This window comes from Malus domestica, chromosome 15 (genome assembly GCF_042453785.1).
Source record: "Malus domestica chromosome 15, GDT2T_hap1".
NCBI lineage: Eukaryota > Viridiplantae > Streptophyta > Magnoliopsida > Rosales > Rosaceae > Malus > Malus domestica.
Window position 1 is genome coordinate 36,181,353 of NC_091675.1, and position 15,023 is coordinate 36,196,375.

The following is a 15,023-nucleotide window of genomic DNA, read 5'->3' on the forward strand; positions in this document are numbered from 1 at the left end:
TTAAAAAACTATTTTCGCCCCGAGAACCATGACATTGGATAGAGGAGACCTAAAGACATCGCATAGTTGCCCTTCCAAATAAATTTGAAGGAGCGTTGTTGCGTATGACATTAGGTAACTAATTATCCGTGTTACGGTTACTTACATTTTAACTTAATGCCTAAACAATTATGATATGGCTTATTATATTAACACCCCACAAATTGTTAAATAAATCTCACACACTTAATACACCTCACATTTGCTTTTTCAATTAAAAATTATTTAAATACACCCCACATACTTCCTCATAATACCCTAACATCCCACATTCTCAACATATACCTTACATTTTCTACATAGACCCCACATTCTCTATACACCCCACATTTTCATACAAATATTGGTTTTTATATCTCATTTTGTTTTCTTTTTCGAACAGAAATTTTGCAGAGTTGCTGCTTTCCATGGAGCAGAAAATGAGATTGAATCGTTTCTCCAAATTTGTGGGTAAATGATAAGGTGTCTGAACCTGTAAATATCTTAAATGCTCTATGTCCAATAGGGAGGATCACCTTCTATAAAGTGCATCCATTTTCATCTGTCTAAGCTTGTGTGTTATTTTCTATTAGCAAAGATTTCATAATTCTTATTGGAAATCTTTCTTCTTCTACTTTTGTCATCTTTTTTAGGTGCGTTATTGTGCCATTGTGTTCCCAATTTAACTACTATATATGGCTGGAAAAGACCAGATTCTCTAGTTCTATTTCAATATATAATATCCATCAATACTTGTCATTTTCTCGGGATGCATTCTCTAAATGATTCTCACACTCTTTTGGTTTACCTCATGTTAAGTTTCTGAAACATCAATTTCGTGTTTCATTCATCAAAAATAATTTTTCTCAAGCAACGTGTTGTAGTTTCGTTAGTTAGGGATTTGTTCAACAATGGAAGGTGGAAAGGGGTTTTGATAGTTGAAGAAGATAAATAATACATTAAGTGATTTGGGGTGTATTTAGAACCTAATAAGGTTGAAATTGTCATTCCACAATAAGGAACACAAGTTATTTAATATTAAATTTTAATGTAGGGTGCTAATAAAAAAAGGCTTATGATATTAGCATATGATGTAATCGCAATTTAAAGAGTGCCCAACTTGTAAGGAATTTTTTTTATCGACTAACTAATAAGTCTTTTTTTTTTTTAACAAATGATATATGGGTGAGGAAGTGAGTTAAGCCTCACAATGGACTAGCAATAATGTGGTTCAAATTCGCTTTTGGCGAGAATCGAATCTAAGATCTCTCACTTACAAGTGAAGATGAATACTATTAAACCGTAATACTAAGTGGCCCTTATGAGGAAATTATTTTTTCATAATTTGTACAAGGGTTAGAGCCTATAAGTTATTAATGGCTTCTTTGTTGTTAGATATGGAGCATGGAACTTTTGGTTGCTGGAATCCTAACCTAAAATCTTTCCTTCCAAACGTGAATCAAAATACATGGAAATTTAAGTAGTAATCAAAAAGTTATAATCGATATTGCACGTTTGGTTTCAGGCATTTCAGAGTGGTTTAGGTGAATTTGATTCTTGGATAGTTTGAGTTGGACTTTCATTGCTTATAGACAAACGCTTATAGTGCGAGTTTGATAAAGGTGAGTAGTGTAATACGAATATATTTTATAAACACACTCATGAGTTCAATATATTGTATGGAAAGAAACACACTCATAGTTCAATGTATTGTGCTAAAAATGAGAATTACTCTCATTGTACTCATATTTTTAGCCCACTCTAGGAGAGATTGCTATATTAATGACATCATACTCAATTTTCGGCCCACCATCCAAGGCCTTAGGCCTTCAAAAGTGGTTTAGGTCAGTGTGATGTTTATGTATAAAAATCAAACACTGTAAATTTGATTTGTATCACACTATTGCCGCAATGAGTTTGATATAAGTCTGTTTTTATAGATTAAAGGTAAGACCCATGTACTTTTTTTTTTTTTTTTTTTTTTTGTATTTTATGATTGGTTACGTATTTTCTTTCTCTTGTCATTTCTATCACAAGTTCAATTAAACTTAAAAAAAAAAAAAAAAAAAAAAAAAAAAAAAAAAAAAAAAAAAAAGGAATCTCTCTCATAACACTCATATTTTCCTGCCCATTATAAAGGCCTTAGCCATTAGATATATTGCCCTGAATATCTAGCCAAGTGAGCGATATCCCTTATATTAACATGTTGGATATCTTACTCGATGTGCGGTATCTCATTTTGCTCAACTGACTGAATATCTTATATTGCTTTGTTAGCGATTACTATTTTAACTTGTTAGATATCTAGCTCTGAGTGCAACTGTTTATGAATGCAAGTGATCTTGAGGAGGTGATGCGTGGGAGGACATGGTAGCGGTGGTAACGTTTATTCCTTTTTACTTAAAATGTAATTTGCATAAAATCTAATTTTATGCAGTTTGACTCACATGTTTAACAAAAGTGAAATTGCCTAATTTTCACTCAACATTGTTACTAAAAAAACTCACTTTTCTTTCTACTCATATTGCCTTACGTCCTATTAGAAATGTGGTATCATAGTGCCTTCGCCCATGAGCGGTAGGTCTCGGGTTCGAGACTTGGGAGCAACCTCTCCATAAATGGGGGTAAGGCTAGTCGACATTCACCTCTCCTAGACCATGCGTAGAGCGGGAACCTTGTGCACTGAGTACAACCTTTATTAGAAGATTTAACGATTAAAATGTCCAAGAAACACGATGAAAAAATCCATTGTAAAATGAAATAGTTACAACTTACAAAGAAAGAGTATTTGTAGCTGCTGCTGTTCCCACTCTCAAAAAGGTTGGAACCCCAACAACAAAGTCAAAACCCTAATTAGAGGCAAATTAGACAATAACACGCGAAGCCGACCCCACCTCCAAAAACTGCCACTCCATCCATTCCCGCGAAATTATCAACTCCCCCACTCTCTCTACGCACCTACATCGCGCGTTAAGATCAAACGCCTTCCGGAACCCAAAACTCTACTCGAATACCCGGGAATTCCCGAAACCTGGGCAAATAACAAACCGGGAATACGAAGCGAGCGGAGCACTCGCGGGGAGTGCGTAGGTTAGGAGAAGCGTAGGAGAGCCATCCACCTGGTGCGCACATTAGCGGTGGGTGGGATATTATAGTGGGAGGATGAGGATTACGACGCTCCTTCTTTCAGCTTCTTAATCTTTGACACGCACACACTCTCTCCCTCTGTATCTAACACTAACACCCACATCAGCTTTCAGACACAGAGGACCAAAAATACAAATATAATTTTGTTAAAAATATTGTATACATGGCGTATTTATTATATATTTAAAAATAAAAAGAGATTTTTCTTTTTGTTCCAAAAAGGAAAAAGAGATTAGCGGGAAATACAATTAAGGGATTATAATAATTTTTTTAAACAAACGATTATCTTCATTAAAGGGAGGAATGACTTAGCCTCATAATAACTAGCAATAATGTGATTTATATTCGTTTTTTGCGAGAATCGAACATAAGACTTCATACTTACAACTGAAGAAGAATACCATTAGATCGTAGGTTTATAATAATTTTGAATACAATCGATATTTCTAGGTTAATTTAAACATTTTTTCTTCTATTACAAAATAAAATTATCAACAATAAAGAAATTTTGCACAAACTAAATTTACTGATTTTTTTTTAAAGTATAGTTACATGTGATCCTAACAAATCTCTAATTTAAAAAATAAAAATAAAAACAAAAACTCATTCCCATTCCACTTTATCTCTTTCTCTCCCTCTCTCTTTCTCATTTTAAAAATAAAAAATAAAAAATTATCCACCTACACAAGTTGTGTGAGCTTATGCTAGTTTGATTGAAAAGAATGAGGGTTTGAAATTTAGACGGAGTACTAGATTCTCGAAAAAGATTCTAACCACTAAATCAATGCACTACTTGCAGTGGTCAATAATTATATTGAATGGAAGTAATTAGTACATCAATTTACATTCAGCACGATGGAGAAAATGTTTGAATTGGGGAAGCAGTGAGTCGATGAGTAAGAGATTTCAACCGACGAGTTGCAATGGTGAATGATAATTAAGTCATTGGGATATATTTATTTATTTGTTAATGAGTATGTTAAAGAAAGATTAGATTAGATGGGATTAGAAAGTTTGAAAGTTGTGTGTTTTATAAGCTGTCGTCGTGTTCTTTCTCTCTCTCTCTCCCTCTTGCTAAGTCGATGATGGGACTTGCAGAGCTGAGACTATCGACCGAGAGCAGCAGCAGCAGCAGCAGCATCAGCAGCTAGAGCCAGAGTTTTCGATTCCAAATCCATATCTCTGCTTCAATTCAGATATTCAGTGAGTTTCTGATCTTTTCTTTTTTTTTTCTTTTGTTTATGTTTTTGTGTTTTTGTGGGAAGCACGAGGGGGAACTGGGAAGAGATGATTGGTTTCCGAGAAAAAGTAGAAGAAGAAGAAGAAGAAAAGTAAAGCAACTAGTTTGTTTTTAGTTGTTGATGCTAATGCAAGAAGAAGAAAAAAAGATGTTTGGTTGACTTGGTATCGTGTCTCAAAATATTTGTCGTCCTTCCTCCTCTGCCTGCTTCTTCCATCTCTTTTTTCTCTCTGTGTGTTCATATGATCAACGTTTATAACTTTTGTTGTTAATCATATTGCATAAGTCGTAACCATGTATGGAAATGGAACCTGTCCACCTTAGGAGAAACCTTGTGCAGTTTCAACGCCTAATACATTTTGTATGGTATATTTTTCGACAACCTTTCGTTTCGTTTCTGTCCTTAAAAGTATGGGAAACCCTTGTTACCTTAGCAACTCCACACTTCTGATAATTTCTTCAGAAGCTAGGGGTACTTGTCTGAGCTTCCGTCCCTTCGGAGTGTAGGGATATATACTTGTTTCTCTCTAATTTTTATCAATTCGTAATGCAGTCGTTTCTTGTTTTTTTTTTTTTTTTTTTTTTTGGAAACTTGCAGTTGTTTCTTGTTTTATTGTTAACTAATTGCAGTGTATTATTAGTTACGTTGGAATTCATATACAAATAGACCTTAGATGGATATCGGTTTTGGCATATCGATCGAGATTATAGAAATCTGGTTTTCCAACTTCTCTCTTTCTGAAAAATCTTGGAGGTTTTACGATCAACATGCTTTTATATATGTAAAAAAAATTCATTGGGTTTCTTCCATTGCCAGTTGAAGAAGCATGAATTCTCCATCCACCCAGTTTGTCACCTCAAGAAGGATGGGAGTGTTTGAGCCTATCCACCAAATTAGCATGTGGGACGAAAGCTTTAGGAGTAGTGGTAATTTTAATGCCTCAGCATCCATGATACTGGATGTAGACGCAAAACTAGATAACCAGGTGAACTTTTGAAATTTATGCCCTTTGTTCTTGTTTCCTGGCGCCCGCCCACATCAGTCCCTTTTCTCAGCTGTTGTGTTATCATTGGATTTCTCTAGTCAGAGGATGCTTCTCATGGAATTCTGGGACCTTCTAGCAAGTATGATCAAGAAGCAACTAAACCTACGGACAAGGTAAGAATTCCAGAATTCTGCTTCACCCTCATGGTGAACTCTTGTTTTTTATTTAACAAAGCATGCAGGTAACTGTACTGCCCACATCGCTTCTGACTCTCTGTTGATGATTCTTCTTTATGATACATAGATATTTCTTTTCGATATATGCCCACTTCTCTTTTGTGCGTTGTCACGAAATACACATGTACCTGCAATTCCTCTTTTACTGTCATGCTTGCTTTGTTAATGTTCACGATTTCAGCGATTAGTCATGACTCATGAATGGAGATTGAGACTAATGAAGTATTAGTTGAAGTAACTGTCATTTTCCTTGTTCTAGTAATTCATCTTGGTAGTTAATGCTTTCACACCAGCAGCTTATACATTAGTTCTGTGTTGAATATTTAGGTGCAAAGACGTCTTGCACAAAATCGGGAGGCTGCTCGTAAAAGCCGGATGCGAAAGAAGGTAGGAAGTGTACTAAGTATTTGAAAGGATATGATACATGCAACCAGTGATGTAATGGACTAAGTTGATGAGTTTTCCAATACAGGCCTATGTTCAGCAGTTAGAAACGAGTCGTTTGAAGCTTATTCAACTAGAGCAAGAACTTGACCGAGTGAGACAACAGGTCAGGAGAAGATTACTTTGCTTTTATGTGATTACAATTTATTGATTGATTCCGAAGAATAACAATTGATATAACTTCTTTCCTTGTAAATTATAGCAGGGCGTGTATATCGGCGGTGGATTGGATACTAATCCTCTTGGATTTTCTGGCACCATAAACTCAGGTTTATTTGTTTGTCTGCATTTTGCCATATCTTCATTGCGTTGTGTCATTACCTTTATTACGTGTTTGAAAACAAATTTTTTTGCCCTTTCACCTTTGATTTTCATGTCCTTGTATTCTAAAATTCGAAACTCCAAGTTCTGCAGGTATAACAACATTTGAGATGGAGTATGGACACTGGGTGGAAGAACAAAATAGGCAAATTTGTGAACTGGGAAGTGCTTTGGATGCTCGTATAAGTGATGTAGAGCTTCGGTTCCTTGTGGATAACGGCATGAGTCACTATTTTGAACTTTTCAGCATGAAATCAACAGCTGCGAAAGCTGACGTTTTCTATGTGATGTCTGGGATGTGGAAAACATCAGCTGAACGGTTTTTCTCGTGGATTGGAGGGTTTCGCCCTTCAGAGCTTCTTAAGGTAATTTATGGTTTGACAGGATTCAAAAGTGAAGATGATAGATGCATTTTTGTTCTCTGGACTTGTCGGGTTGCGGTAGAACTCATAATATTAGAGTTATTCATTAAAACCAAAAAGAATCAGCAATTATAGGATGCCAGAGGATCTAGTGTTTGCCCTGTAGGATGATTGTATGTTAACTTCATCTTCGGGATTTCAGACCTCAAAATGTTAGAGGGAATTAGAAATGCACATCATGAGCATTTTAGAGGGATTTGCAAATTAGTACTTGGAATGATTCATTTACAAATCATTCGTACATGTCTACTATTCTCCGCTAACTAAAATTTTGTGGTTCATTCGTTACTAACTTGGCCTCAATCTCTTGGGATTTGGAAATCCCTCGCCAAAACGTGGCCTTATTATTCATTTGGCATATTTTTTTCAACACTAAGTTCCAGCATTGAGTACATAAATTACAGGTTCTTCAGCCTCACCTTGACCCGTTGACAGACCAACAACTTTTGGATGTTCACAACCTTAGACAATCATGTCAACAAGCAGAAGATGCTCTTTCTCAAGGTATGGATAAACTCCAGCACACTCTGGCCGAGACTGTGGCAGCTGGTCAACTGGGCGAAGGCAGTTATGTCCCGCAGATGGCTAATGCGATGGAGCGATTGGAAGCTCTTGTGAGCTTTGTGACCCAGGTAATGTTATACTCCATCCGCCTGTTTCCTGTTGGAGTTTTATTATTGCAAGTTTTCTGACTAAATGATCTTTTTACCCAAACAGGCTGATCATCTTCGGCGGGAGACCTTACAGCAGATGTCACGCATCCTCACAACCCGCCAGGCTGCTCGAGGCCTTCTTGCCTTGGGAGGGTACTTCCATCGCCTTCGGGCTTTGAGCTCACTCTGGGCTGCTCGTCCGCGTGAGCCTGCCTAACTTTAGCATCAAGAGCATTCAAAGTGATGAGGCTCAATATATCAACAGGATAATTACCACCAGAAAAGAAACCAGAGGTGCTTTGGGTAATGTTGTTCCATATCCATACATATGTAGACATAACATAATCCAAGCTGCCGAAAATTTTCAAGCAGCATCCCATATTTTCAGAAGCTGTAAATATGGAGTCATTTTATCTGCTGGAAGCTTCTATGTAAATAAGTTTATTTTCGATGTCTTTGTATGTTAGAAAACGAGATTTACAGAAGTTAGGATTTGAGTCTTATCGACGGAACTGGATCATGTTACGAGGTTATCGTCCTTCTTTGATGTGTACTGACTGTTAGTGCGGTTATCGTCGTGCTTTGAACATGAACGGTCTTGTTCTGGAAAGGTTTGTTAAAATAGGTCTTGATAGTACGTACTTGATTGATATGTATAGAAGCCATTCACCTGATGATGGACATTTGTTTTCAGTGGGGATGGGATGCTCGTTTTCAGGTACGTTGGCGAAATTTTCAGACTAGTGCGGGCATCGGAAGAGAAGTTTTCTACTTGCAACTAGTGTGCGCAATCAGCCCTGTTTGCGAGCTACTGAAAACAAATTTGTGGTGTCTGGCAAAGGTGGCTGGAGAATCACTTCTGGCAACTACAAAAGTCACGTTCCGTTTGGCAGCTGAGAAGCAAATTTTCGAACAAAGTCCAGCTCCGAACCGAAACCCTTTGCCTACTCCCTAAAAGCCAGAACTAGTTGTGTACTTTGTTGACATGAAACCCCAAATCTTGCCTCGCGCAAATGCAAATTGCATCGTTGGAATTTTCAAGCTAGGGTTCATCTTTTGTTTGAATAAAAGAGACGAGATTGGTTGCTAATTTGTTTGTGAATTAAATTTGAATATTTGAATTACGCAGGTGAGTAATAAATGGTGTCGAGTTTTGCTCGGCGGTAGAGGAAGTTCAAGAATCCGTGGACATGTAACATTTGATGGCTTGTTTCCGTAGTTTTAACCATATTAACAATATCGTGAACGTAACATATCTTACATGTATTTTTGTTATTAACAACATTTTATCCAACGTGTATTTTTGTTATCATCAACATTGTGAACACATAAACAATTTACGCACAACATGAACATCGTATCAACAATATCTAGACTAGATCTATGATATCAAGGTTATATCCATAATATATATATATCAATGTAGGCCTAGTTGAGAAATTTCACGTCTTTCTTGCAATCCTATGTCATTCTTGTCTTTTTTTTTTTTTTTTCTTTTTCATATCTTTGGCAAACGAGATTTCAAACTTGTGATCTTTTCTCAATTTTGTGGGATCTGGATTTTTTTATTTAAAATTAAACACAAACAGTATCTAGTAATTTCTAGCCGCACGACCATGAATGTATAGGATTCCTAGAACCCTCACAAAGAGGATCCGGAGCAGATCCTCATCCAATTTTGTGCTTCATGACAATGAAAAAAAAATAAAAATAAAAAGCAACAGTGGAGGGTGTTGAAAAGCACTTCCGGCTTAGTAAATATGAAACATTCATCCTTAATTCCTTAACAAGGAACAAACATGCACAGCTTGTTTCACTCTTGTAATGGCCTCTAGCAATAAACTAAAGGAATCCATTTTGGAGCACAAATTTGTGTCCTCGCTCCTCATACATGGATTCGTTCCATCCAACGACTTCTAGACACCTTCGACAAGAGGATCAAGCTGCTCCTTCTCGTGCTATATGAGCACGAAAGCTTGGGATTTAACTTCACATCATTCAAAGTTTTTTACAAAGCACATTATCAGGTTGGCTCTTCGTTTATTAGCCCTCACAACTTTGACATAGAGTAGTCCAAAGCATCAACAAGGAAATCTGCAGTCATACAATTAACAATCTAAGTATGTATTCCAACCATAATAACGTAACCCGAGCACAATAATTTCATCATTTATACACAGCCACACTCACAGTTAAGCATGGACGTCAACCATTCATACAAAATTTAACAGTTGAAAACATGATGTAGGACAGTAGGAAAAGATAGGAACATCAAAGATATCCGGACTCACTCCGGCCTTTGGCATCGTGGAATCAGTTTAATAGAGAATTTAGAAAAACTCCAGCATCACACCAAAGGTGCCTTGGAATCACTCCAAGGTTGCTGTGCCTCGCACACAAGCAGGAAATCCAGAATTTCCTTTCACTAACACGTATTTTAAAAGCTTATGCAGTGGCCATTTTTATAGGCTAATTGGTACATTAATTTGGAAAGATCCACGTTAATAATGTAAACAGAGATAACAACTTACATGGCATGGTTACACCGCCACATGATGTCATGTGCCAATGAAACAAGGACATGTGGACAAAAATTTACACATTTCTTTCTTTCATTGGCACAGGATGCCACCGTGGTGGTGTACCCATGCCATACAATTCCTCAATCGAGAGACTCAAAGACGATGAATTTGCAGACGACATGTGCAAACTGCATTTGTTACTTAAGCAGAAAGACTCTCATTTGTTGAACTTTTGACTTGGCTCTTCCATCACATGTCAATCATTTAAGGACTTGCCAAAGAATAATTGTGTGTATGCATGCATGTAATATACACCATGTGTGTGTCCTAGGTTGATTAGATTGTTCTTTCTCAGCTCATAGAATGTTTTTCGGTTACCACTAATTTATACCAATGGTAAGAGATGACAAGTACCTGCATCTTGTTTGGTAAAACACATTGGTGGCTTTATCCTAAAAACATTTCCATGTAGTCCTCCTTTCCCAACTAGAACTCCGAGCTCTTCAATCAATAACCAAACTATGATTAGCATGTAAAAAGGAATTCCATGGGGGCAAATGTAAGCAGAGGGAGATAAATGTAACTTAAATTTTGAGCTTTGAAAAATAGAACTAACAGTATGAGCAGGGAGGGTGTCTTGATACCTCTGAGTTTCTCAAACAAAATAGCGGTTTCTGCCTTCGCAGGTGTCTTCTCTTTCCTGTCAGTAACAAGTTCTATCCCCACCATTAAGCCTCGGCCTCTGACATCTCCAATGACTGAAACAGCATTTAGAGGTCAAAGTATGGCACCACACCAGGAAGGGAAGTGCCAGTTTTTTAACTCAATCAGTTGCAACTCAACTGATTCTACTAGGCTTAGTGTAGTAAGCGGGCAAAATCAAGTCGGAACATTTAAAACACTAACAGGGTTATTTAAATGATATGGAGAAACTGTTTTATATCTAAAAAGAAAGCAAAGAAAGGGATATTTAAAACCAGTCGTGCATGTAATGATTAGGCACTCAACCATACTCCTGAAACATCCTTCTCACAGTTCCCTTCCGTGACCAAAATATTGTAAAAGGTTTGTTGAACCAATTTGTTCTTGAAAATCTATTTGTTTGTAACAATGATTGGGCATTATGAGCAGCGTTCATAAATATATACAACTTTTTATGGAAAAAAAGTAAGGGTGATTTATTCATTACCCATACCAACTATTATAAGGTTTATTTCATAACAGTCATTGCCCTTGTAGTATGGTCCCTTAGATCTGTTAAGTATTTTGTTTATTTAAATAAAAATGAAAGAGAAGAGGAAGAAGACAAATAGATAGAAGGAAATCACCCCACGTAGCAAACCCCACCATGTGAAGCCAACACCAAAAGCGCAAATAGACAAAGCCACAAAACAGCTAGACCACAAGCACTGAGAAGGCAAACCCAAAATGACACCAACAAAAACCCCTTAGCAACACAAAGAAAACAAGCATAAAACACGGACCAAAAACACAAAAATGTAGCTGGTGGAGAAAGCATTAACCCCACACTGCTGTCACAATGAATAGGCAGTAGCATGCTAGTAGACCCGATTAAAGTACCAAGAAACCAAGACAACAAGAAGCGTCACCTACAAAACCTCCACCATGCCACAAACATATGAACCCTGACTTGCAACAAAATCCCTCATTTCCAATCTTTATGCAGATATCAAACCAAACAAAAAAAAAAAAAAAAAAGAAACAAAAATCAACTTAGTAATTAAAACCATCAAATTTATGACCCTTAAAGGCTTAGTATGGAATGGTTTCTCTCAAAGTGGACTTATCCCACGGTGGCAGAGTCTCAGCCCATGTGCATGAATGGATGAGGGAGATGATCACGTTAGTCCTCTGAAAACATTTGGAGACAAGGAAAACTGGAGCAATCAACTCCAATTTTCAGTGGCTTCCAACCTTTGCCTCCACCCAGCCACCAACATTATATTCCATCATTTTGGAATAATGTTGGTGGAATACCACAAGGAGCATAGGATAGCTCTGCACTCCTCGATATTTAATCTTTGCTTAAATATAAAAGAATTAAACTGGCTCAGTGAACTTCTCAATCAATAAAGGGCCATGGGATATATAAGTGCTGGAAAATTCATATTTAAATTAAAGAGAAAGCACTGAGTTCGAGGGTGGTTACTTTCATATCTTTCCTGAAGGTCTCTCAAACGCCCCAGTAAGTGAGAGCCAACATCAGCACAATGAACTTGACGCTTCTCCTTATCAATAACTCTTAGCACTGCAAGCCCTCCAGCAGAGCATACAGGGTTTCCACCAAAAGTGTTGAATTGAATCTTTTGGGCTAGTACACTTGCTATTTCTGGTGTTGTCACCACTGCTCCCAATGGCAATCCATTTCCAATTCCCTGGAAGTAAATTAGGAATAAATTTTGTAAATTTGTAAGTTATTTCTTTTCACTACAGCCAAAGTCATCATCCATAGAAAAGGCTGGAAATGAAATATACATCACAACCGCATAGTACTGACATACACCAAAAAAACATAATCCAATCCTTTCAATAGTGAAAGACAAAATCTCGATTGAAATATAGACCTTTGCCATGGTAACTATATCAGGAATGACATCCTGTGTTTCAAAGCCCCAATAATGGCTTCCTGTGCGGCCAAATCCAGTTTGTACTTCATCAGCAATGCAGACACCACCAGCCTTGCGAACAAGGTCATAAACCAGTTTTAAATATCCAGGGGCCAGTTCAACTGCTCCTCCAACTCCCTAAAGTTAGATAAAGCAAAAATACTTCATTAACTATCGGCATTCTCATCACAGTGTTCTATGTATCAATTTTTAGCCACATTAAAAACAACAGTAAGTTCTGACCTGTATTGTTTCAGATATAAACCCAGCAATTTTTCCTGAAGTTCCATAGTCAATGTGATCTTGTACATCCTTAGCATAACTTTTGGCATCAGATCCAAAGATCCCATGGTAAGGATCTGGATTTACAACGTGATGAATTTCACCCTGAGATGAGAAATCAACAATCAAGTAGATAATGCAAAGAAATTGGCATCTCTCACCAAGCGTTCGTGTATGATGGATTATGTAGTTTTAAATTGGGTAACACTGGAAAAGTAGTAGTTATCCAAACAGTGAAGACTCGGCAAGTGTATGGACTGATGAATGTACATGGCATAAGCATATGTTAGAATGAGTTATAGACAATCTAATCATTGACTAGCAAGTTTTTTCGGTCATAGGACACCATCTACAGTGAATGTGTATAACTGTTATTTGAATAAGAATGGGGAAAAAATTAAATTCAGATATAGTCTTAATAGCATTTGTAGAATTTTACTTTGAGAATGTTGCGCCTGCAAAACTACAAAACATGTCAGAAAGATGAAAAAGAAAAAATCATGGATAACCCTGGGTGTACATCAAGAGACCAAATTGAACAGCATACACACCAGTCGCGGGTAACAGTTGTTGGAATAGTAAGGATATACATCCAATTAAAATTTGATAAACTGGTTAACTTAACCAGAACCCCTTCCCTACCTGGCTGGGCTACCTCCCCGAACAAAACTATAGTTACCCCCACCAGGTTCTACATAGAACTAATAATGGCATAGCAAGTTTAGATGTATTCTAAAAAGAGCACGCCTGGTGATGGAACTTTGGAGCAATGCTGACTAGTGATTATACAAACCTGTGGAATTGGATACTTCCATGTGTTCAAAGCCGTCAAACCAATTGTATTAGAACTTCCCCCATGATATGCATTTCTCAACGAAATCATACCGAGACTACCACTGTATAGACGAGCCATCAGCATTGCTAATTCATTTGCTTCTGTCCCAGAATTCACAAAGTAAACAACCTGTATTTTACAACCGTCTATCTAATTAGTAGTTGGAGACAAGGAAAAAGTGATAATGAAGCACATAAAAAGGGTAAAGCATCTACCAGAAGTTCGACGAAGATGCCAAAATGAAGTACATGTTTCCAATTATAATACAACCATAGTTAGTTATTAAACTTTGCGATGCTTGAGATGAGCGAGTAATCGAACAACAGACCTTTAAATTTCCAGGCATTTTGGAAGCTAATGCCTCAGCAAAATCAGCTATTGCGTGGTGTAAGTAAATGGTTGTGGCATGCTGCAGAAGCTTGCTCTGTTCTATGATAGCATTCAAAACATCTGGATGGCAATGTCCACAAGAAACGGTTACAATCCCGGCGAAAGCGTCAAGATACCGCCTGCCATTCTCGTCGAACAAATATTGCATCTTCCCTTCAACAATATTGAGCTGTGCAAACAACGAGAAATGGAACTAATTTCAATTCCTGAGTGAATGAATTTAAAAACCCAAAACCCAAATCCAAAATCCGAATCCGTAGAGAAAAAGCAAGCAAACAAACAAACAAACATACATACAGGGTTCTGATAATAATGGAAAATAGAAGGACCCAGAAACTTTTTTCGCTTCTGGAATACTTGATCGGCTCGAGGTCCATTGTAAGGCCGAGGCTCGTAATCAAAAGGTGGCAGCAACGGTTCACCAACACCAGCAGCAGCAGAAGAAGAAGCCGTAGTAGTAGAGAGAGATGGCCTGCGATAACAATGGTGGTAGTCAGCAATCTTGGCCTTAGCTTCTCCCCTTCCTCCTAAAGCTTTGTTCAAGAGCTGCCTTCGGAAGGCCATGGATGATTTGATTCAATTTGACGAGAGAGAGAGAGAGAGAGAGAGAGAGAGAGAGATCAAAAGGCCAGAAAATCAGAAATATATTGAGTGGGGAAAGAAAATGGAGTGGATTGACCGAGGAAGAGGGAGGAACAAGGAAGTTAGGAACTAGATTACAAAAAAGCAGCGTCAGCCAGTGTTGTGTTCAGTTTAGTGCGTCTGTCTCGAAAGATTCCTTCGTATAGCATCGGTCTATGAGGAGATAGAAAGAGAGGACGGTTACTCACGTCACCTACGTTATTGGGGTGAGCTAATACTTGCTTCCGTTTCCCAGTGGGAATCTAATTTACTGGATAC

General features: G+C 37.5%; 2 protein-coding genes across 9 annotated transcripts; one reads left to right on the forward strand and one right to left on the reverse strand.

The window, feature by feature from the left end:
• The first annotated feature begins 3,827 nt into the window (after positions 1 to 3,827).
• On the forward strand, positions 3,828 to 8,077 carry LOC103416129 (transcription factor TGA4-like). 8 transcript variants are annotated; one of them, XM_070814909.1, is made up of 10 exons: positions 3,828 to 4,091; positions 4,264 to 4,368; positions 5,223 to 5,391; positions 5,490 to 5,564; positions 5,955 to 6,014; positions 6,100 to 6,177; positions 6,277 to 6,340; positions 6,486 to 6,757; positions 7,219 to 7,446; positions 7,532 to 8,077. In XM_070814909.1, the coding sequence occupies exons 3-10, from the start codon at positions 5,233 to 5,235 to the stop codon at positions 7,682 to 7,684; spliced, it is 1,089 nt and encodes a 362-aa protein (XP_070671010.1). In that variant the 5' UTR covers positions 3,828 to 4,091; positions 4,264 to 4,368; positions 5,223 to 5,232; the 3' UTR covers positions 7,685 to 8,077. The 8 variants fall into 8 exon arrangements, with proteins under 8 accessions (XP_070671010.1, XP_028950163.2, XP_070671011.1 ...); XM_029094330.2 differs by having other exon boundaries at positions 3,843 to 4,091; positions 6,274 to 6,340; XM_070814910.1 differs by having other exon boundaries at positions 3,932 to 4,061.
• Positions 8,078 to 9,198: 1,121 nt separating this feature from the next.
• LOC103416128 (alanine--glyoxylate aminotransferase 2 homolog 1, mitochondrial) lies at positions 9,199 to 15,009 on the reverse strand. Its single transcript, XM_029093744.2, has 9 exons — positions 14,421 to 15,009; positions 14,062 to 14,292; positions 13,692 to 13,862; positions 12,860 to 13,003; positions 12,575 to 12,754; positions 12,160 to 12,385; positions 10,634 to 10,747; positions 10,404 to 10,490; positions 9,199 to 9,561 (listed from the first exon to the last, which is right to left on the reverse strand). The coding sequence occupies exons 1-9, from the start codon at positions 14,685 to 14,687 to the stop codon at positions 9,518 to 9,520; spliced, it is 1,464 nt and encodes a 487-aa protein (XP_028949577.2). The 5' UTR covers positions 14,688 to 15,009; the 3' UTR covers positions 9,199 to 9,517.
• Between the last annotated feature and the right edge of the window lie 14 nt (positions 15,010 to 15,023).